We start from the raw sequence: 23790 nt of genomic DNA, 5'->3' as shown, positions 1-23790 counted from the left end.
GGGTTGTTAGGATTCAGTAAGTAAATGTGTGTAAAAACATATTTGCCCTGTCTCTGAAAATAGTAGGTATTCAATAAATGTTAGATGGAATGATTGATTACGTGAGAGTTTATGTCACCATTGAGGATGCCAGTGAACCTTATTCAGCAAATGTGACAATAATTATAGGTGGGAATAATGCTGTGAAGGATTTATGCTGTCTAATATATGTCAAACTCAAATTGTACCTCTGGGGCGTTGGTGGTGCATGCCTTTAATCCCAGCACTTGGGAGGCAGAGGCAGGCAGATCTCTGTGAGTTTGAGACCAGCCTGGTCTACAAGAGCTAGTCCAGGACAGCCTCCAAAGCCACAGAGAAACCCTGTCTCAAAAAACCAAAAAAAAAAAAAATCATAATAGGACAAATTTCACTAATAAAATTGTTTTATTACAAAATAAATTTAGTTTTCCCTATAAACGTTAGGATGTTGATTTTGTGCAGATGGGTATTTTTATTTTCTAAGTAATGTGGCATGCAGAGAGGCGTGTTATTCTTCACAGATGAGGCCATTGGATTTATAGTCATGCAAAGCTAGGAAGTCAACTATTGCACGCCACCACTTTAATGCTTTCCACCTTCTGAAACTCAGTCATTTCATTTTGTTTTATCTTTGTGGTACTTGGGATCAAACCAGGCATTGCTTATGTTTAGCAAGTGCTGCATCATTGAGCTATGTCCCCAGTACTGATACTCTGCTTTCGTATTGGTGAAAATGCTAATTTTATTTCCATTTCAGGGGATGAGGGACAGAATAAACCCATTTGCTCATTCAATTTTGTTTCTGGGCACCAAGAACATAAAAGTAAACAATAGATTCTGTGTCCTGGGTTGGTTATATGGCTCAGTGTGTAGAAGTACTTGCTGATAAACCTGACAGCTTGAGTTCAGTCCCCAGGACATATGTGATAAAAGAAGAGAAGTGAATCTCTCAAGTGAAGGTCAGAATCTTACCACGTGCACTATGGCATTCATGTGCCCCTCCCCAATAAGTAAATTTAAATTTTAAAGATAAAAGAAAAGAATTTGTGTCATTATAGTTTAATTCTATTGATAAAATTTAGGGAAAACTGAGATTGCCTATGGGAAATAAAATACTCTTTAAATATTAATCACTATGTGAACATATGCAGTGTTGATATCACTAATAAGGTGACTTAAGACATTTAATTATGGCAGAATAGAGATTCCATTTAGAATTTGCAATTATATGATGAATATGTTCTGGTAAAGACAAATAATGTAGAAACGAGTTAATTGTTAATGAAAGGAGTTTCAAATTATCTTTTATTAGGTAATTTTGAAGTTTCACAACAGCTACTTGGCCACTAAACTGCACACATATATACAATTCTCTTAGTAAATAGAAAACAATAGTTTAGTAAATATAGTTGAACTCATATTACTCAAAACTTCACCAAAACATTTATTATAAAAATCAGTCAAATTGTTAAACAAGTTTATAAAAATTGTTGGTTATGTATACATGAAAAATTCAAGCTTGTCTTATTGAAAAGGTACATTTCTGTCCATGTGCTCATAGTGACTGTCCAAGGTAGTTCAAAGGGAGAGCAATAAAGGTAGCTCGCCTTGTACTACAGCGTTAATTAGTATGGACTTACCTTGGGGCTCCATGAAAGCTCCTTTCCTATACCTATGGTGAAATACTAAAGATTTATAGCTTTTTTCTATGAATAAAATACACAAATGAGGCTTTATTTCCAGAGTAATGTGTCACCATAAAAAAACTGCATTCATTTTGCAGATATTACCGACACCTTGCATTATTTAAGAAAAATTTTTGTACTTGAAACTCAAAAGGAAAACCATCAATACCTAGTCTTCCAATACATTCACTGAATGCAGACTTAAATAAGCACATTCATCTTGATTATGCCCTTTATATGTGCACTTTGAAATGACTTTAACATAGCACGGTTGCATTTTTAACTGGCACCAAAATTAAGATGAAATGGTCTATGTAAAACCAGTAGCCTGTACTTCTAGTAACAGTTGTCAAATGTGCTGGGGAATAAAAAAGGTAAGCCCTGAGTCAATATACATATATATTTTCAAAAGTAACAAAAGGGGGTGTTCCAAAGTCATTTCAACTTATTCAATAGTTAAGAACATCCAGTATCCATTTCTTCTGTTTTCACTTTGATTGAAGAGAGGTACAAATTTTGTCTACTTAATCCAATGTATATAATTTCTTAATACTCAATTTCATTTAAGTCTTCAGAATATCCTGATGATTGTTGAGTTGTCTCTTCCATTTCTGTCAGGAAAGACAGACAATATTTATTCTCTCTATAGAAAAGGTAATTTTGAATTCTTAAAATTTGAGACTATATTATAAAAATCCATTTTCCAATCTAGTTTATGTAATTGGGGAAAATATTACCTGTACATGGTCCTGCCTGAAATTTAACATCATCAATGGCAATATCACTTCTTATTGACCCTCCTCGAATGGCTTCAAAAATTATCTGAAAAAGAATGATATTTTTATTTAGAAATAGAGTCAAGCTGATAAAACTGTGTTGGTCAGGGAAGAGCTAGCCTTTGTGGTTCTAAAAACTTTGATAACTGGTGGGGATGACTGTAAGGAAAAGGACACAAAATTACAAATTCAAGCCTGGCCTTATAATCCCATCAATCAAGAAGCTAAAGTGGAAGGATGGTTGCAAATTCAAGCCAGACTAGACTACATAGTGAGTTCTAGGACAGCCTGGTCTACATTGCAAGCTGGAGGCCAGCCAGGAAAACATAAGACCCAGTCTCAAAATAAAATAACCAAACAAAACTAAAATAAAATTACAAATTCAAATTATATTATTTGGAGTTGAAATATTTCACAGTGTAGTGATATATTCGCTTCCGCACCTGTAATCACTGACCACGCCTTTTGGGAGTGGTCACAGGTGCGGACATGACTGGTTAAAAGGAAAAGGATTGGAGTTGGAAGACCCCTTCGGGTTATGGAGAGCATGCTGGTGGCAAGGTCTGCATCCTTGGAGCAGGAGCACCGCGACAGTCACTTGTTTCCGTGTAAGTTCCCTGAGCTAATCTTATTAAATCTTATTAAAGCCACCCCAAATTAAGAATATAAATAGAATACTGGAGAAATGGCTCAGCAGTTATGAGCAGTGACTGCTCTTTCAGAGGACCTGGGTTCAATTCCAGCATCCACATGGCAGCTTACAACTGTCTGTAACTCCAGAATCGAACACCCTTACACAGACTTAAATGCAGGCAAAACACCAATGCACATTAAATAAAAATAAACTTAAAAATAATAAATAGGATAATGAATAAGTTCATGTCATTATTTTGAATTTAATGATTCAAGGAAACTTTAATGGCAAACACATAACAAAATAAAGTCAAAAAACTTTCTAAGGACATAACATGTAATGGTTAATTTTAAACATGAATTTTTCTGGGCTAAGGGGCATCAAGGTGGTTGTAAGGCATTATTTCTGAGCATGTGTGTGGAGGAACACTTTCTGGAAAAGATTGGTCTTTGTAGCAGTGGCCCAAGTTAGAGTGTGTGGGCTTTATTCAGTGTGGGAAGCAGAGGAAGAGAGAGTTCTCTCTCTTTTGGAACGGGGCACCTATCTTCTGGTGCTGGGCATCTGAATGCTGGATTCAAAGACTTATATCAGGCAAGGCTTCAGGTCTTGTGAAGGTTAGACCATTGTTTCCCATGTTCTCAGATAAAGACTAAGCTGTGCTATACCTTTCCTGGTTCCCAAATTGCAGATGACTGTAGGGAGACACTGTAGCCCCGCCTCCTAGCAGCCCCTACAGGTGTGCCTGGCCACGCCCATGAGGGCGTGGTCAGGGGAGGTCAAAGATGACCTCTTAAGGGACCGAGCACACGTGGAAAGCCCTTCTTTCTGGCCACGCTAGCGGCCACTCTGGCTTGTGTTTGGGCTGGTGTTTATCTGAATAAAGACATCTTAGCCTTATGGACTACGGATCATCTTTGAGCGCACACAGCACGCAATACTCAATAGATGACACATTATGGAAATTCTTAACCAATTAGTATAATAAATCCTTCTCTTCTCTTCGATCCATCTGTCCATCTGCCTGTCCATCCATCTAGGATTCTATTTCTTTAGCATATACAACCCTAAACAAGAATCCAAATAAGTGGTAAGAAAAGGGGGGTAAGATGTTCTAATGCTCTGCATAGGAGAATATATGAATGCAATTAATAAACACTTTGGTTTTCTCAACAGTAACAACATCTGGTTTTGGGATTCAAATTACTATAATAGACAAATTCTGACTGAATGACATTCTAAATAATATGTGATTTGCCAAACTATGGACTTTATAAACCTTTTGTGAATTTCCTTAATACTTAAGTAACAACCATGTTATAGCCCCGTGACTTTCCTGTTATAATTTTAGATATGTGGTAGCAACTCTTCTTTCCTTCATTTACAAGATTATTTTTGCTTATCCTTGGGCTTTAAGCCTAACCAACACTATCTTGTAGCAACTAATAAACGAATATTTATTTATAGAACACCTATAATAAATATAGGACTAAATTAGGTTTCCTATTGATTCCCAAATTGTAGGCTGAGATAGCCAAGTATATTCCCAAGGGTGCTGTAGGATAGCTTGAAATTTCAGACAAATGTAGCGTAAGTTCTAATAGGCCTTAATAATAAAAACCCAGGGTCAGACATTAGGGGGTGAAAGCTGAAAGATCAAAGAAGCAAAGCAGCCAGGCACCAGAGCTCTTACCTCTATGAAATCCTCAGATTGAAAAGAGACTGAGATCCTGTCTCCTGACTATATTTCTGTTTCCACCCAGCCATCTCACTTCCTGTCTGTCTGTACAACACCCAGACCTCTATGGTTCACTAGTGGCTAGCTCTGCCCTCTAATCTTCAGACAAGCTTTATTTGTTAGAGTATAAACAAGGTATCACCACAGACAGAAATAGTCAACATTTGGCAATACTGTGGGAACTACTAGTTGAAAATCATTCAAAGATTCAACATTAGATGTGCCTATACTATATTCCTTTTGATAATATCATTATACAGTTGGGGTTTTGGTAACAGCTGTAATTAAAAGCAAGCACCATATAAAACTCTATGCAGAACTTTAAATGAAGTTGGTATATCTAAACTGGTCTAACTTTCACAAGCTCTGAAGCCTTGGCTGTTTTGAGAAGTTGTTCAATACCCAACAGGTGAATAAAATTATGTATATACATTATATATGCATAAATGTAAAATGACTACTAGGCCATTAGAAGATAATTTTCTTAAGTTGTTTGGACCTAAATACTCAATAAATGGAACTGATAGGTATATCTTTTGGTCTAGAAAACCAGGCCAAAAGCTGGGTGTTGTGGTGCACACCTTTAGCCCCAGCACTAGGGAGGTAGAGGCAGTCAGAACTATGAGTTCAAGGCCAGCCTGGTCAGAGAAAGTTCCAGGACAGCCAGGGCTGCACAGAGAAACCCTGTCTTGAAGATCCAGAAAAAGAAAACCAGGTCAAAGTTACCAAGCAAGGCAGCTCTAAAACAACAAAAGTGGAGGTGGGTGTAGTGGTTCATGTCCATAATCACAGCATTTGGGAGGCTAAGAAAGAAGGATTATAAATTCAAAACCAGCCTTGACTGCATCTTAGAAGGAAATACTAGCAAGACTCTGTAGGCTTCTCTCTTTACTGATGCTTCCTGGCCAACTTCTTGCCAGGGCTAATACTGTAGGACCCAAATATCCAGTCCTCGTTATGCTGTGCTTTCCCAGTAGTTGCTGGAGCTACTGTTTAAAATCAGATCATTTCTTTAAAACCATCTTCTGGATTCTTACTGCTTTTGGAATAATTTCAAAATATTGACCATGTCCTGTGAAGTTTTGCAAAATTAACCCAGTATTCCTTTGGCTTTATCACCTAATCATCTTCATTTCCTCTTCTCTCTCTCCAATTAATATTCTTTTTAATGGGCAAACCATACTTCCATATATTTATAAGGTTCAACATGATATGTGAATATACATTAATAATACACAAAGATTAAATCAGGCAGATTATTCATGGTTCATCATTTTCTGGTAATGAGACATTTAAAATTTAGTAGCCTAGTCATTTTGAAATATGTAATGCATTATTATTGACTGTGGTCACCTTGTTGTGCAATTGGATTTCAAACCTCATTCCTTTTGCCTACCTCAAACGTTATAGCCTTTGACCAGCAACTTATCATTTGTTGCAGAATATTCCTGTGCACTGTGTGAAAATGTATTGCTGTTATTGGTGTAATAAAGAGCTTAATGGCCAATAGCTACAGGATTTTTTGAAGCACAGAGAATGCTGGGAAAAAGGGTGGAGTCAATAGCCAAATGAAGAACAAGCAGCATGAACAGTACATAGATGAGGTAAATGAGCCTTGGGGAAGCACACAGATGAAAAGAAATGGGTTTATTTAAGCTATAGAGCTAGTTAGAAACAAGCCTAAGCTATCAGCCAAGCTTTCATAATTAATAAGAAGTCTCTGTGTGGTTATTTGGGAGCTGGCAGGCAGGACAGAAAGGTCCTCCTACAATCATTCCATTACAACTTATCATTCTATCACTTTCCTCACCTCAATTATCCTTTATTCAACTCTGTTTCTGTGAGTTCAAATTGACTTATTATTACTGACATTATATTATCTATTTTTAGCTTATGGTTTAAAAGTTTTTCATTTATGTGTGTGTATGTATGTATGTATGTATGTATGTATGTATGTATGTATGTATGTGTCTATGCCATGTGCATAGGTGCCCATGGAAGCTAGAATTGGAGTTCCTGGAGGTTGTGAACCACACAGCATGGGTGCTGGAAGCAAACTCAGGTTCTCTGGAAGAGAGTAAGTGCTCTTAACCATTGAGCAATCTTGCTATCTCTCCAGTCCCTAGCTTATAGTTTAGTGTTTTTGTAAATTACGCTCCTACAAGAATATAAACTCCAAAGGAATTAAGAACTTCATGTGTTATATTTATTGCAGAAATTTAGCATATATTACATGTATGTGGTTAATATTTATGAAAATGAGATCTTTTATATTAAACTATAAGAACTCAGTCTGTATGTCTGATACAGCTAATGAGACTACCAGTTCTGCCATGGTGATGAAAACCAAAGACCAGGGAAGTCTGGGAGGAAAATGTAGTTTTTAGAAACAGTGAAATGCGTTTTAATAATTTGGTACATTGAAGTTTCTAAAACCCTTTCACACACATAATTCCATTTGATGCTGGTGTCAGTATGATGAGAATTATTTACCCATTTTGAATATGTAGAAACAATCCCAGAGCAGATAAGGTTTGTCCAAGGCCACTTGGTGCTTGTGACCCCAAAGGAATGAGGACAATTTGGAAGTTCTACAGGGCAGGTAGCAGTGTAGAACTGTGGTTATGGAAACAGACTTTGGCACTAGGTAGGTCTGAGTGTAAGTTCTCTACCAGCCATTTGCTTTTCTCTACCTATAAAATGGAGCTATGTGATCAATTGGAACAACTTATGTAGAGCTCTTAGCACTGTAAGTACCCACAGTGTAACAGATGGCCAGGCCATGTGTACAATGTGTCTGTATTTTATAGACAGTAGAGTGCATCCTAGACCACCTAGAGTCATTTGGGATTCCTGAAGTGAGCATTAAGTGCAGAGGAAGAAATTGATTTCCTGTCCCATTACTAACCAAAGGGGTCAGTTTACTTTAGAGTCTTCCTTCTAGATTGTGAACTGAAAATCTAACTATTCTGCACCCTTTGAACTGAAACATTCTAAATCGACTCCTCTGATGCTTTGTCAATCTACATTTAAATAGTACTGCAAGTTTAGTGGTACATGCCCAGAATCCCAGCAATGGGAATTTAAGGAAGGAGAATCCTGAGTTGGAGACCAGTCTGGCCTATATAAGCAGACCACTCAAAACAGAAGCAAAACCAATTTCAAAGACCACCTACCCAGAAAGCAAGACCCTGTGTGCTGATTCCCAGAACTCAAGTTTTAGAGCATTTGTGTATCAGTGTCATTTGAGATTAAAAAATAATATCAATGCTAGCCTGAGAGTATAACTCAGGGAGGGAAACTTGCCTGGTATATGTGAGGTAATAGACTTATCTTCTACATTGCAAAATGGAGGTAGGGTGTGTGTGTGTGTGTGTGTGTGTGTGTGTGTGTGTGTGTGTGTGTGTGTGTGTGTGTGTGTTTGAATACCATCCCCAAAGAGTCATATTCATTTAAGTTTGGAGATTTTCTAACTTTAGCTTGCATCAGAATCACTTGGAGGTCTTATTAAAGTAAATATCTAGGACTCCAAAGCCCTTCAGAGTTTCTGATTTAGTATTCTGAGGTGGAGCCTGAGAATTAACATTTTGGATGAACTTATATTTCAGGTATTTTTGATGCTGCTGGTATATAGACCATGCCTTGAGAACCATTTGATAAAGGGTCTGACTTCCTGGGAGCCTAACAAGATTGTACCACCATCTCTGAATGATGATCAATTACATTAGTAAGTTTTCATCTGGCCCATCTACCTTCCATAACAGTCATAAAAAATCTTCATAGAGCAATCTGACATTCTCTAATAGATCTCCAAACAGTTATTCATGCTTAGCTGATGGATCCTTCCTAGACAGTAGAACATCTTCTTCCTGTCATGTGTGGCTTATCAGCACCATAGTTTGAGTGGTAATTTCTTCAGTTTAGATCTTTAGAAAAATCATCTTGTGTTGTAGAGTGGTGAAAAAAGAATATCCATATTTTGGATACCTCTTCTCAGGAAAACCTGAGCTTAGGCCAGGCAGCTAGCCAGAGGTTAAATTTGGCCAAGGAGGTTTTCCACCCAGGAGCAAGGTTGCAGAGGAAAGCTGGAGAGCATGCTCATGCCAGACTCCCACAGAGTGAATTCAAGAACAGTTGGGAGTCTGAAGGTTGTCGTCCCTGAACTTTAGCTTTGGTGGCTGTGTGAAGTCTGTGGCTATAGGAAGGCAAGCCTAGGCTTTCTCCATTAGAGTAGTTGCTTAGGCCCACCTAACTAGAATAATTGAATACATCTAGGACAGGGGCTTTCTATAGCACATGATTAGTTGGAGGTCTGGGTTGGAGATGACCATGGACTTGGTATTAAGACCCCAGTTTCTTCTAATGCAATATAGTAATGCATACAAAGACTTAAAAAACTTACCATAGGCTATACACACTCTTAAGTGGAGGCTTAGAACAAAAGCCCTTACAGGCAAGTGGATCGTGGGTAATAGGTGCAGTACTAGTATATTTAGAAGAAAGGAGACTTCCTTTTGGAAGAAAAGTACTTGACATTCACAACATGACAAGACAGGATTGGAACCCTTTTATCTCTTGAGTTGTAAAAAACAATCACTTTATGCATGAATGTCCAAAGCTTCAGCTCCCTGTCTAATTTTCCATTCACTTCTTAGAGTTAATCAATAACAGACTAATTATGTTTACTCTTCAACTAATCCTGCCTTTATCTCTGACTCTGAAAAAGGACAAAGTATTTTCTTTTGTAGCAAGAAGCAGGAGAGCCCCAGGCGCTTCAGTTAATGTTTCCCTGGTGGACTCTCATCCCTCCTGGCTTACCTGGTGTTGCGTCCTGCAGCTGTATTCAACCCGTGCCCGTAGCCAGGAGATGCTCTGCTCTCCTCGTCTTCTCCACAACAGGGACTCTTTACTCTCTTCTTCTATTTTCAAAAAAACGCTCAGCAGGCCAGTTCTTGCTCCATACATGTGGTAGAAAAAAGTCAGGCAGTGTTTCCCAGGGACACCTCTCAGTGGCCAGGACAAGAGGTGTGCTTTTTGTCCGACCACCATGTGAGAGGCCTCGATATACATGTAGTAGCCTTGAGAGGAATACAAAGCAGGCATGGTTAAAAAAAGGACCCAATCCATATTCTTCTTTTGTAGTATTCTTGGAAACATAGACACTTTGGCTGTAGTACTGAGAAAAAGGTTTTTTTATAATCCTGGAGAGTATTATGATCCAAGAAAAATAGACATGCTATAAGGATTAGGCCACAAATTGATTTTTTCATTTAATGGTTTATAATTCAGTTTAATAGAAAGAAGGGAATTACTGCACCAGCATTATGTCACTAGTATAACTATAACTATCACATCAGAATTTATCTCACCACTTCACAGATAATACAATGAATCTTCCATATGTTTTTGTATTCCCCTCAGCTTCATACATTAAAATCCTAGTGCCTAGGGTGTCCATATTAGAGAGGTGACTACAAGGGCAGTGACCCAAAAATGAGATCAGCATCTTCATCAAGAACTCCTGAAACTAACTCATCTTTTATGCCGTGAGAGAGGAGTGTGAGCAGATGGCCCCAGCCGAAGAAGAAGCCCCTACCCCCACCCCTGACAAATCTGCTGGTGCCTTGATCTTGAATTTCCCACCTTCTACAACTATGATGAACAAATGCATGTTGTTTATAAGCTGTCCAGCAGTCCAACAGAACTAAAGCATAGCCTCTCCCAGTCTATTCTAGCTCTTCCAGTTGGTGAGGTCCTGAACCTGTAAGTCATATGGCATACTCCCTCCCCTTTCTCTCCAGGTATCAGGAAGTCCTGGTAGCTCTACCTTCAAAGTAAATCCAGAGCCCTGTCCCACTCCTTCTACTGCTACTGTAATGCTCCAGTCATGTCACCTTGAACTAATGTGACAGATTCCTGGCTCATGCGTTTGCTCCTACCTTAGCCCCTATAGTTTAACATCAGTACATTTTTATTTGAATTAGAAACAAGATTGCTTTACATGACAATTCCAGTTCCCTCTCCCTCCCCTCCTCCCCTACCACCCACCTCAACTAAAACCCTACCTATCCCATCCCCTTTCTGCTCCCCAGGGAGTGTGAGGCCTTCCATTGGGGATCTTAAGAATCTGTCATATCCTTTGGAATAGCACCTAGGTCCTCCCCCACCCCCCACCCCCATGTGTCTTGGCTCAGGGAGTATCCCTCTATGTGGAATGGGTTCCCAAAGTCCACACCTATGCTAGGGATAAATAAGTACTGATCTACGACAGGAGGCCCCATGGATTTCTGAGGTCTCCTCCCTGACACCCACATTCATGGGGTCTGGATCAGTCCCATGCTGGTTTCCCAGCTATCAGTATGGCGACCCAGAACTCCCCCTTGTTCAGGTCCCCTGTTTCTGTGGGTTTCACAAGCCTGGTCTTGACCCCTTTGCTCATCACTCCTCCTCCTCTGCAACTGGATTCCAGTTCAGTTCAGTGATTAGCTGTGGGTGTCTGCTTCTACTTCCACCAGCTGCTGGATGAAGGCCATAGGATGGCATATAAGTCAGTCATCAATCTCATTATCAGGGGAGGGCATTTAAGGTAGCCTCTCCTCTGTTGCTTAGATTGTTAGTTGGTGTCATCTTTGTAGATCTCCAGACATTTCCCTAGTGCCTGATTTCTCTGTAAACCTAAAATGTCTCCCTCTATTATGGTATCTCTTATCTTGTTTTCATCTATTCTTCCCCTGACTCAACCTTTTGCTCCCTCATGTCCTCCTCACCCCTCCTCTTCTCCCCTTCTCATTCTCCTAGCTCCCTCTCCCCTCCCCCCATGCTCCCAATTTGCTCAGGAGATCTTGTCCCTTTCCCCTTCTCTGGGGGACCATGTATGTCTCTCTTAGAGTCCTCCTTGTTACCTAGATTCTCTGGTGGTGTGGATTTTGGGCTGGTAATCTTTTGCTCTATGTCTAAGATCCATATATGAGTGAGTACATACCCGGTTTTTCTTTTTGTGATTGGGTTACCTCCCTCAGAATGGTTTCTTCTAGTTCCATCCATTTGCCTGAGAATTTCAAGATTCCATTTTTTTCCCCTCTGAGTAGTATTCCATTGTGTAAACGTACATTTTCTCTATCCATTCTTCAGTTGAGGGGCATCTAGGATGCTTCCAGGTTCTGGTTATTACAAATAATGCTTATAGCGGTCTTTCTAAATGCTTGATATATATGTGTATGTGTGTGTTCACACCCAGTTGTGTGTATCAATGTGAGTCTGCGTCTGCCACTATGCCTGTGTGAAGGTCAGAGAACAGCTTTGGATGTTGGTCCATATTCCATCTTGTTTGAGACAGGGTTTATTTGCTGTTTTTCTGTAGCACATGTCAGGTCATGTGAGCTTCTGGGGATCATCCTGTCTCTGCTTCTCCCTATAGGAGTGTTGGGATTGCAGATGCTGATGCTGATACAGCCATGGCTCCTGGAGATCCAAACTCAGGTCCTCATGATTTCACAAGGGCTTTCATCTACTGGGCATCATTCCAAACCCTAAAAGCTAAATTGTACCATGGTTTTGTTTAAAGTTTCCATTAGTTTAGCTCAGAGTCTAGGTTGACAGCCCAGGATTGCTTCAGGGCCCTGAACAACCTGCCCCTCACCACTCTTTCAGTGCTATTTTTGTTATTCCTCATTAGGTGTATTTTACTGTTCCTGGATGTCACCTCAGGCATTTGCATATGCTAACCCTGGCTCTTCTGGAGATATTCTCAGGTCTCACTCTCTTTCCCCCTTTAAGTGTCTGCTTAGATGCTACCTTTCCTTGGACCTATTCTAATTTCAAGTTGCTCTTCCCCCTTCTAGCTTGCTTCTTCAGCACACCTTGTCCCTTATACGTTAATTTATTATGCTTCTGTAACATTTAATTTTCTTTTAACGGGTAATGTAATTTTCTCCTCTTTAATCTTTGTTTCCCTCTTCTCTATTGCACAGAGTTTCCTTGTTTAGTTCAACACCACATCCCCAGCTCCTAGAGCAGCACTCAAAAGTATTTGTGAGGGGATAGATGAGCGTATTTTCTCTCATAGCACTAAGCCACAAACAAGTCTGATCATTTCTAGAGCACATGGCTCCACCACGTTCACATAGAATGTATGAGGCTCTTGGCAATCAGAAAGGCATCTGGATTCAGATGCTCTAAGGCAAACCCCAGAAGTAATAAAATCACAGTCTTAGTAAAGCAAATATTCTCAAATAAGTTCCAAATCATCTGAGGTATTTTTAAAAATGAACATGCATAAAGCCTGGAGTAGTGATGCACGCCTATGATTTCAGCTTTTTGGAGGCAGAGGCAGAAGAAACTGGTGTTGAGGGTCATACTTGACTACACAGTGAGTTTGAGACTAGCCTGGGTTACTTGAGACCTAGTCTCAAAAAATTCTTGAAATCATATTTAAAAAAAAAAAAAACAACCTGAGACCTTGTTTCAAAAAATACTCTGTATGTATGATAATCTTACTTTCGTTGTTCATTGGCACAAAAATTGCTACATTGGGTGTGTTTTCACATTGAGCAATCCAGGAAAACTTTATTGTATTTTATTTTCTACAACACTGTGCCACTTAAGCTGGTATCAATGTAAACAAATACACACACACAATCCTAATGGAAAAGTATGTTTAATTTAGTTCCACGAAAAACAAGGTTAAGATGCAGAGATAATGAGGGAGCAGAAAGGTTGAGTCAGGGGAAGAATAGAAGAAAGGATATGTGATAGGTAGGGTTTTAGTTTGGGGTGGTGGTAGGAGAGAGCGGGAGGGAGAGGGAACTGGGATTGGCATGTAAAACAATCTTGTTTCTAATTCAAATAAAAAATCTGAAAAAAAAGAAAAACAAGGATAAGAAATGAAAATGGATGTGGTATGTCATCAAACCATATACCAAGGAGTTCTGTGCTTCCTATGTGCAAATTAGTGGCATAGATTTCAATAATACCATACAGCGTACTCAATTAAGCATCGTGAGTTAGGTGTGTGTGGTAGTAAACACCTGCAATCCTAGTACTTGTGAAACTGAGGCAGGAGGATTGTGAGTTTGATGCCAGCCTGAGCTGTATAACAAGAAAAAATATCTCAAGAAATAATTTTAAAGGCAATAATAAAACACATACGCACACAGAGAGACATACATACAGACAGGCACACTGAAAATAATTTTTGTTCTTTGCTTTGGAATTCTCCAAAGGCACTTGAAATCCCACATAAAAGATCCTTGTTAGGGATGAAACTCCAGTAGGAAAGACATTGTCCTTGAAATACATTCACTGAGCAAGTACAAATAAAAAACTTTGAGGGGCTGAGAGATAAGAGAGGAAGCAATGGATTCATCATGAGTGACAGATGGCCTAGGGTTATCGTTCATATAGTGATGATAATTCTTGGCCATGGCCATTCTGAGGTCCTACAAGATCAACAAACTCTCAGTCACTCCCTGAGTATTGGTTCAACTTTTTTCCTTCTTGGGTACAAGATACTAGTTCTTCAGCATTGAAAGGGAAACTATTACTCTGTTCCAGGCTCTTCCCAGAGGGCCAGGTGGGCTTTAACTAAATCAGGGCTGTCGTCAGTGCAGCCTCCTACGCCTCATCTCCTTTGCTCTGCACCACACAATCTTATAGGTGCAACGTCTACAGCCTGCTCTGCTTTCTGTTCCTGTATCGCTTGGGTGTCAGGTGAAAGCTCTTATTTAAGACTACCAGTTCCAGAGAGCTTTGGGCTTAGTGCTGTGGTGATAAATTATTTATGATTTATTAAAGCTTGCCTGAGGACTCAGAAAGCAATGCCAGCCTCAAGCTTTAGAGATCAGGTGGTGGTGGTACACACCTTTACTCCCAGGACTCAGAATTAAGAGACAGATGGATCTCTGAGTCCAAGACCATCCTGGGCTACTGGAGAGTGAATCAGAGCTCACACCTTTAATGCCAGGATTTGAGAGGTATAAAAGGTAGGCATTAAGTCTGAGAGTTAGTCTCTAGCCACTCTGAGGAGAGCATAGCAGTCTGAGTGAATCTGAGGAGCAGTGAATTTGGGAGCAGTTTGAGAATCGCCCCTTTGGTCTGAGCTGAGGTAGAGGTAAGAGCTAGTGACTAACTGCTTTGCTTTTCTGATCCTCAGTTTGAAGCTTGAACCTCAATATCAGTCTCTGGGTCTTTTATTTATCATGCTACACAGTGCTGAAGAATATGAAAGGAAACCCATACTGTTTGACCCATGTGACTGTGCTCCTTTTGGAAGTGGGTCCTGCCTGGAAGGAGAGTGACTTTCTAGGATACTAACTTCAGTCTCCCTTTCTTCAATAATTTTAGCCTTTGCAAATCACGTCAGGATAGAATTTGTATTAAGGACACATGTATATAGAAAGGAATTAAGGATTTAAAGGATTTAAAGGATTTAAAGGAATCTAGACCAACTTATATTCCTAAATAATGATTTTAACATCTTTGCTAGCTGATCAGAACCCCCACTCCATGCATGAACTAGTTATTCCTCTCAATTACAAATAACTTCTCCCTTCTTGACTTGCTCATGGCACTTCCTTTTCCTTAAACCAGCAGAGAACTTCACAGAGGCCAGTCGGCCTCACATGTGTTTGGAGAGCAGGGAAAAGCTGAGTGTGCTGACATTTCCATGTCACAGCTTCAAGCTCTGTCTGTCTCAGCAACGAAAGCTTAGGGTGGAGCAGGATATCACAGAACTGATGCTTGAGGCCTAGATCATGGGTTCCTTCCTATGAACAATTGTTTCGGGGGCCAGGGGAGGAGAGTGGAGATAAAATTCTTTCTTTCTGTAGGCTACTGTCTGACATCTAGGATGCAGGAGTCCCACAAATTTACTAGTTGCTCAGGGCCCCATCTGTTGTTTGTGAGGCAACTGTGATGCCCCGAGAAGCAGACTCACACTGTTCTCATAATCCTTAACTGGTAGACAGCTGCTCCTCTAGGCTCTTGGCTCTCTTTTAAAGGGTTGGGAAGGGGCTTTGGCAGCCTGTGTGATGAGGCCCTGTGGAAGGAGCAGTGAGCTATTTTCACTAGACTGGAAGAGGGGGAAACATCAAAGCTTGGGAAAAACAACTGCTAAAAAGTCTCCCTCCAAATCACTATATTATTATTATTATCAGGCTAGTTCTTTGGTGATTTATACATACACAATGAAGTCTAGTGACTCTCCCAACCCTTTCTTATCTTCCTTCTATCTGTTAATACCTTCCTACCACCCCTGACTCCCTACCTGTCCCTTTTCCAAATTCATGACTTTTGAGTTTGCTGTGCCAATTATTTCCTTTAGCCATGTTTAAAAAAAAAAAAAAACCTGCCACAAGGTGGATCACTGAAATAGAATTGAAGACCCTGACATAAATCCACACACCTATGTACACCTGATTTTTGACAAAGAAGCTGAAAATATACAATGGAAAAAAGAAAGCATCTTCAAAAAGTGGTGCTGGCATAACTGGATGGTGGCATGCAGAAGAATGCAAATATATCCATATCTATTTCCATGAACAAAATTTAAGTCCAAGTGGATCAAAGACCTCAATGTAAATCTAGCTATACTGAACCTGATAGAAGAGGAAGTGGGAAAGAGCCTTGAACTCATTGGCACAGAAGACAACTTCCTAAATAGAACACCAGCAGCACAGACACTGAGATCAACAATTAATAAATGGAACCTCATGAAACTGAAAAGCTTCTATAAGGCAAAGGACACTGTCAATAGGACAAAATGGCACCTTACAGAATGGGAAAACATCTTCACCAAGCCCATATCTGACAGAGGACTGATCTCTAAAATATATAAAGAACTCAAGAAACTAGCCATCAAAAAAAAAAAGAAAAACCAAATAATCCAATTTAAAAATGGGGTAAACAGCTATCAACAGAGAATTCTCGACAGAAGAATTTCAAATAGCTGAGAGACACTAAAAGAATTGTTCAATATCCTTAGCCATCAGAGAAAATGCACATCAAAACTACTTTGAGATTCCATCCTACACCAGCCAGCATGGCTAAGATCAAAGTCTCTAACGACAGCATATGCTGGAGAGGATGTTAAGCAAGGGAATACTCTCTGCTGCTGGTGGGAGTACAAACTTACTCAGCCACTTTGGGAATCAATATGGAGGTTTATCAGAAAACTAGAATCAATCTCCCTCAAGACCCAACTATACCAATCTTGGGCGTATACCCAAAGGATGCTCAATCATACCACCAGGACACTTGCTCAATTATGTTCATAGCAGCAAGAGTCAAAACCTGGAAACAACCTAGATGCTCCTCAACTGAAGAATGGATAAAGAAAATATGGTAATTTACGCAAGGAGTATTACTCAGCTGTTAAAAGCAGTGTCATCAGGAGATTTGAAGGCAAATGGATGGGCCTAGAAAAAAATTATCCTCAGTGAGGTAACCCAGACCCAGAAAGACAAACATGGTATGTGCTCACTCATAAGCAGATGTTAGCTGTAAAGGATAACAATGCTACAATCCACAGCCCCAGAGAGGCTAGGTAACAAGGAAGGTCCAAAGGGGGACAGGGATGCCTGGATTTCCCTGGGAAGGGGAAGTAGAAGAGATCTCCTGGGCAGACTGGGGGCCTGTGGGGATGGGAACATGAGGGATTGGGTTGGAGGAGTGGATGGAGGAGAATGGATGAAAGAGATATCTTGATGGGGGCAGCATTTTGGGAATCAGGTAGAAATCTAGTGCAAGGGCAACTTTTTTTTTTTTTTTTTTTTTTTTTTTTTTTTTGGTTTTTTTGAGACAGGATTTCTCTGTGTAGCTTTGGAGCCTATCCTGGCACTCACTCTGGAGACCAGGGTGGCCTCGAACTCACAGAGATCCACCTGCCTGTGCCTCCCGAGTGCTGGGATTAAAGGCATGCACCACCAATGCCCGGCTGCAAGGGCAACTTTTACACATCTACAAGGATGACTCCAGATAAGACACCTAGCAATAGTGGATAGGTAGCCTGAACTGGCCATCTCCTGTAATCAGATTGGTAACTAACTACCCCAACTATTATCTATCTGAGAGCCTTCATCCAGTGACTGATGGAAATAGATGCAGAAACCCACAGCCAAGCACTGGGTGGAACTTGGGGAATCCTTTTGAAGAAAGGGAGGGATTGTGGGGGGTGTCAAGGTCATCACAAGGGAACCAATAGAACCAACTAACCCCAGCTCACATGAGCTAATGTACGCTGAACCAACAGCTAAGGAGCATGCATGGGACTGACCTAGGTCATCTACATATGTGTGATAATTGTGTAGCTAGATCTGCTTGTTGGATGCTTAGTGGTGAGACCAGGGCCTGTCCCTAATACTTTGGCTGGCTTCTAGGAACCTATCCCTCATACTGGGTTGCCTTGCTCAGCCTTAACACAAGGGGAGGAGCTTAGTCTGACCTCAACTTGATATGCCATGCTTTGTTGACACCCATAGGAGGCCTGCCCCTTTCTGAACAGAAACAGAGGAGTGGATCGAGTTTGGGGGAGTGGGGTGGGAAGAGGTGGGGGAGGGAATGGGAGGAGAGGAAGCTGCAGTTGGGATAAAAGATAAATGAATAAACTTAATTAACAATAATAATATAAAAAGCCTGTCACAAAGAGTTAGTACTTAATGAGTATAGTTTCTGTTTAAGAAGGTGGAAATTTTATGGAGGTGGATGGGGATGGTGTCTGCACAGACACGTGCATGTGCTTAATGGCTCCAAGCTCTTACCACTAAGGTGAGTTTCAGAGAGACATTTACTATAAAGTCACAGGTGAGAGCTTAAGAGGGAGAAAGGGCCCAGGCAACAGGCACCATCAAGCTGCTACTCTTGGGGTCTTTAAAAGGACTTTTGGAAGAAATGAGGGTGAGGTATTAATAGGGCAGGGGCATTCCAGTTAACCCCACCAGATGTCCAGCATTTTAGCAGTTTTTATCAATCAATTCTTCAGGTCAGAATATGGAGTAATAATGGGTTTCATTGTGGTATTTTCAAGCATCTTACCACATCTTTAAAGGCTTTTCGCAAAAACCTTCTCTGGGAAAGTGGGATCTGATGATATCAGACACTGTCGTGGAAACCTCACTGTGGGAACACTGCAGCACCCTGCAGAGTTCATAGACAATGTAGACCACTGGAACAGCTAGGTTACATACCTGGGTGTCAGGTATCCAGATTCTTAAGGACAAGGACTGGCCCTTAATTAGATACACCCACACATGCACACACAGGCACACACACACACATACATGCTCATACTCCTGCCAGATCAGAAGTTTGAGGCCACCTGGCTGCTAAGATCTTGCCTCAACAAACAAAATAAAAGAAACAAAGAAACCAAACCCACATTTCAAATTCATAGTTTTCATTTAAGAGGACATTTCTATAAATAAATTATTCTTTGATATGTGTTCTTAGAAGTAAAGAAGACTCCTACTTTTACTTATTAGTATGTTGGAAGAGAATTTAATTTCCAGAACAAACATCAAAGGGCATCTTGAAAGAGAGTGATGGTGTCCTTCTTTGGAATTGTTAGAACTCCAAATGAAGCTGCTTTTTCTGGGAGGAGGAGGGATGGGGTAGAAAGACCCATGGCAGTCCACCTATTAGACTCAGTGGGCCAGGAGCTGAGACAATGGGGGTGGTGGGGTGGGGGGAGGGGGAGATTTCTCATAAGTTGGATAGTTATCTTTTGGTTTATTTATTCATTATCATTTGGCCACAAATCTCTATTAAAAAACCCTTCTAAAACAAATGCTTACAAAGAATTCTGATAGCCTTGTATCATATAAATGGCAATAAAACCCTGGAAAGTTTGTTATGACTGGCTGTCACTGTCTTGTAAATAAGAAACACAGTGGCATCTGTGCTGGGAAACTTTCTGTTTCTGTAGAACAGAGCTACTCATGCAGATGGTGCAGGAACCAGAAATAAATACTGCAGAGTCCATGCCACCTTGATGCCAGTGACATTCCATCTGTCACAGAATGCTTTCTTTTAACAGCAGTGAAATGGTGGGGCTAAAGTTTTTTGGAGCGTGTCTTTGTTGTTATTTTAGTACAATCATTCATTGATAAGGATTCCCCAAGCTTTCATCATTCAGATTCTATATTCTATACTTTTTGTCTATCATATGCTACTTGCATTTAATATTTTCCTTTTAATAGTTTACTTGTAATAGTTTTCTTTTAGTAGTTTTATTACTCATATGTATCTATTCAAACAAGCAGCTTCATGTTAGCATAGAAACAGAAAACGAGTTATACATCTATGGAATAATGGTTCTGGCATGCTGGCTATGTTTTTTTGTTTTTTTTTTATTTGCATGGGTATTACTGGCAAACCTAAAAATAGCCATATTCTTATAACTTGATATACTGGAGGTAGTTAGAATGTGATTAGGGAGAATTTTGGTTTAATAACTCTACCAAGTCTTTTTTTTTTTTTTTTTAACCAAGGAAGTTTATTAGTGGTTGCAGGCAATGGCTTTGTACTTTATAGAGGCACACATGGCATTAAACATCGACTCTTGGAAAGTATTACAGAGCCAGACATCAGATTCAATAAAAGATTCACGAATTGTAGAAATAACAACACCACATGTTTCAGTGGCTTTTATGTATTATCAGTTAATTACCACAGCAACCCTAAGAGGCTAATAGGCATTAACCATTATTGCTGGTTTATATATGAGGAAACTCAGAGGCCATGTAATCAAGCCCAAGGCTCAGCAGCTAGCAAAGAGCAGGGACAGTTCACTGCTGGATGCTTTGTCATTCTACTAGGCTATACATGCTAACCTCAGAATATGGAAAGGTCTTTCTGCGTTGTCCTTTAGGAAGGCAGAAACTATATCTCCTTTAGAACTGCTGCTGCTGATATATTGATCCTGACAGGCACAAAATTACCTGGCAGGTTTATGGAGTTTTCTTTTCTTTTTTTTTGAGATTTTTTTATTTGATGAATTTATATTGACTTACCATTTAATACAGTTATCTATAAACCAGCTTTGATGCCCCTCTCCTTTCTTCTTTTTCCCTGTGTATGCGCTTCCAACTATAAATTGACAGGCTTTAAGGATGGGAAGTGAAAAGGTAGAATGCAGTCTACATATAGAGGCATGCCCTTCAAAATTCCCAGAATGCATTATGTTAATTTAAAAAGGGCCCTGTGGGAGGGTCTAGGACCTGCTCCAAATGATATGGCAGACTTTAAAGATCCCACATGGAAGGCCTTGCCCTCCCTGGGGAGCAGAAAGGGGTTGGGATGGGGGATGGGGGAGGCAGGGGAAGAGGGGAGGGAGAGGGAACTAGGATTGACATGTAGAAGAAGGTTTTTTTCTAATAAAAAAATTTAAAAAGGGCCCTGTGGCCATCATACATGGTAGACATCAAGGAGAAACACATTATGCTACTGGCCCCAAGTCTCAGTGGAACACTTTCCAATGTATAAAATAGGAAGTCCCACCTTTTAAAGTTGTTCCTACCATTATCTTATTATCTATATTTTTAAAGGAGCCATAGTCACCCATGCAGGCACTAGCTCTCTCTTTTTTCCCCCAATGCAATTCATTATTGTTTACAGTGTATACTTAGTAACAAGAAAGCTTAATGTTTCTACCTAAGGATAACAGCAAATAATTATTAAAAACTAAACTAAAAGGATTTCCATAATCTTTAATGTATATGTTGCATTAACTGATCTTTAATAGGCTGCCTACCTCCAGTATCCTAAAAATCTATGAATTGCTGTTAATTTGTTGAGTAAATGAAAAATTTCAAAATACATTATTTTAGGATATATTCCCCATTAAAGAAAATTTTCAGTGCTGTCTATCTAAGCAAAACTCTATTAACTATACAAGTCACTTTAAATAATATGATATGGTTTTCTAAGTGTTTTCTTTGACAATTGAATAAAAAGAAGCCATTTGCAGTACTTTAATACTCACAGTTTGCAATGATCCTTGTTTGACCCAAATTTAGCTCTTAAATATTTCCCTAGGCCTACCGTTTCCTCACAAAGTCCTATCTCATAAGAGGCTTTCCAAGTCAGGAGCTTTCCACCCCTGATATCTAATCAAGGAGCTATGTGATTGTTTCTTTCACCTTCCACCATCCCAGAGGTGATGCATGATAACCTTGGGCTGCCTTCAGCAAGAATCCTGGTAGGTCAGTTCATCCAGAATCCTTCCTGCCCCTGACATTTCTTCCTGATAATTTTCCATGCCCTAATCTCATGCAGCTCCTTGTTTCTCTATTCCTCCTTGGCCATGTTGTATTCAGGTTGAGCCTTGTCTTTCCCCTCCACCGAAAAATCATACTATGCTGGTTCTTACCACAATGGTTTTGAATAAAGTCTTCCTTACTGTGCTTTAACAAATACAGTTGAGGTATTTTTCTTAAGATAATGTCCCTGGTATTTATTCCTCAGGATGGGGAGATACAAAAGGGAAGACACAAATAGTGGCATCCTCTGTTGGGCCACTGTTTATAGCCGGTGTCTGTGTAAATTTTATTATTCCCCTATTACCTTTTGTCAAAGAATAGTACACTATGCAATATCATCTCAGATATAACAAGACCTTTGGCCAGAGGCATAAAATACCCACAAATGCTTATAGTCTGAAGAGCCCAGAGATACAAAGATCTCGTTCTAAATACTCTGATCAGGGGGGACTTATGGGTAAGATGGTAGATAAGAAACTCATCCCAGAGGATTCAATGCACTGTCTTCGGGCCTTTGTGGATATTGCACAACATGGTGCTCAGACATACATGCAGGAAAAATACCCATACATGTAAAAATAAATTTATTTTTTGAAAAGCAGTCTACAATTCAATGCAATACACATAAAATTCTAATGACATTATTCACAGAAATAGAAAAACAATTAAAATTCACATGTAAGCACAAAAGAATCCTGCAGTCTAAACATTCCTGAGCAAAATGAACACCTCCACATGTTCTTGGTGGCACATACATATGTGTGTGTATACACATATGCAATAATGACCACTACTAATGAACATTTTGAACTGTGTACACTTTTCTTATGCCCATGATTTGACCCCTGAAGAAATTAGGGGAAGAAAATACAAAGTGTAAAACACACAAGTAAATAAATTAATAAATAAAACTAGGATTACTATATAACCCAGCCCAGCAATACCGTTTCTGGGGCATATACTCCAGGGTCTCCACATTGTATTACTGAGATATTTGCCCAACCATGTCTATTGCCACTCTATTCATAATAGCTAGAAAATGGAATCAGCCTGGCTGTTCATCAATTGAATAGATAATAAAATATGTTATATCTACACAATGGAATTTTATTCAATTGTAAAGAAAAATGTGTGGAACTGGTGAGGTAATTCAGGCTCCGAAAAACATGCTTCATGTTCTCTCTCATACATAGATCCTACCTTCAAATGTTTATGTTTGTGTGTTTAATTTGGGGTTTCTTTAGAGGTCAAAAGGCTAGAAGGGCACATGAGAGAGGGGAGCAGAAAGGCCCTTAATGGGAGTAGGGAGTAGTAGCACATATGTGATAGCTTTTACAGTGCTGAAATGCGCTTTATGCAGGCTGCTTGGGGAGAAAATTCATCAACAGACTTACCAGAGCTGGATCCTACATGCTGCAACACTGACCTGCTAGGCAAGGTATACCTACTTGTGCAATAGTGGCATGGCTGTTAGAAGGGTAAGCAATTGCTTTCTGATTAAATTTGAGATCTGCTCCATATGAGGGATTTTATGCCTGGTATTTTAAACTTGGTCAAAAACCCATGATTGGGGATGTCATAAGTCCTAGGGAAGAACCTACTACTGTTGTTTTGTAAATGTACATGATGTCAAACTGCTTTCTATGTATTTGTGTTTTTACCCATAAATTAGTGCTGCTCTCAAACTTAG

The 23790-nt window shown here is 39.7% G+C and overlaps 1 protein-coding gene and 1 long non-coding RNA gene across 3 annotated transcripts in view; one reads left to right on the top strand and one right to left on the bottom strand.

Annotated features, from left to right (window-relative positions):
* The window catches only part of LOC107977240, a 62486-nt gene that overhangs the window by 7846 nt on the left and 30850 nt on the right, over positions 1–23790 (top strand). The window contains exons 1-2 of one of the 2 annotated variants that reach the window (XR_003483538.2): positions 4884–6452; positions 8457–8575. This is a non-coding gene — a long non-coding RNA (uncharacterized LOC107977240). Of the gene's footprint in view, positions 1–4883; positions 6453–8456; positions 8576–23790 lie in introns of those variants that run through there. The other variant, XR_003483537.2, reaches the window with a different exon arrangement.
* Mamdc2 (MAM domain containing 2) overlaps positions 1294–23790 on the bottom strand; it is a 169842-nt gene continuing 147345 nt past the window's right edge. The window contains exons 12-14 of the mRNA XM_027406513.2: positions 9667–9926; positions 2441–2525; positions 1294–2314 (exon numbers count right to left, since the gene is read on the bottom strand). Of these exons, the coding sequence (XP_027262314.1) occupies positions 2250–2314; positions 2441–2525; positions 9667–9926 (410 nt within the window). The 3' untranslated portion in view covers positions 1294–2249. The remainder of the gene's footprint in view (positions 2315–2440; positions 2526–9666; positions 9927–23790) is intronic.

This window comes from Cricetulus griseus, chromosome 3 (genome assembly GCF_003668045.3).
Source record: "Cricetulus griseus strain 17A/GY chromosome 3, alternate assembly CriGri-PICRH-1.0, whole genome shotgun sequence".
Lineage (NCBI taxonomy): Eukaryota > Metazoa > Chordata > Mammalia > Rodentia > Cricetidae > Cricetulus > Cricetulus griseus.
The sequence above is the reverse complement of the archived record's forward strand: the minus strand, read 5'-3'. Positions and strand labels throughout refer to the sequence as shown.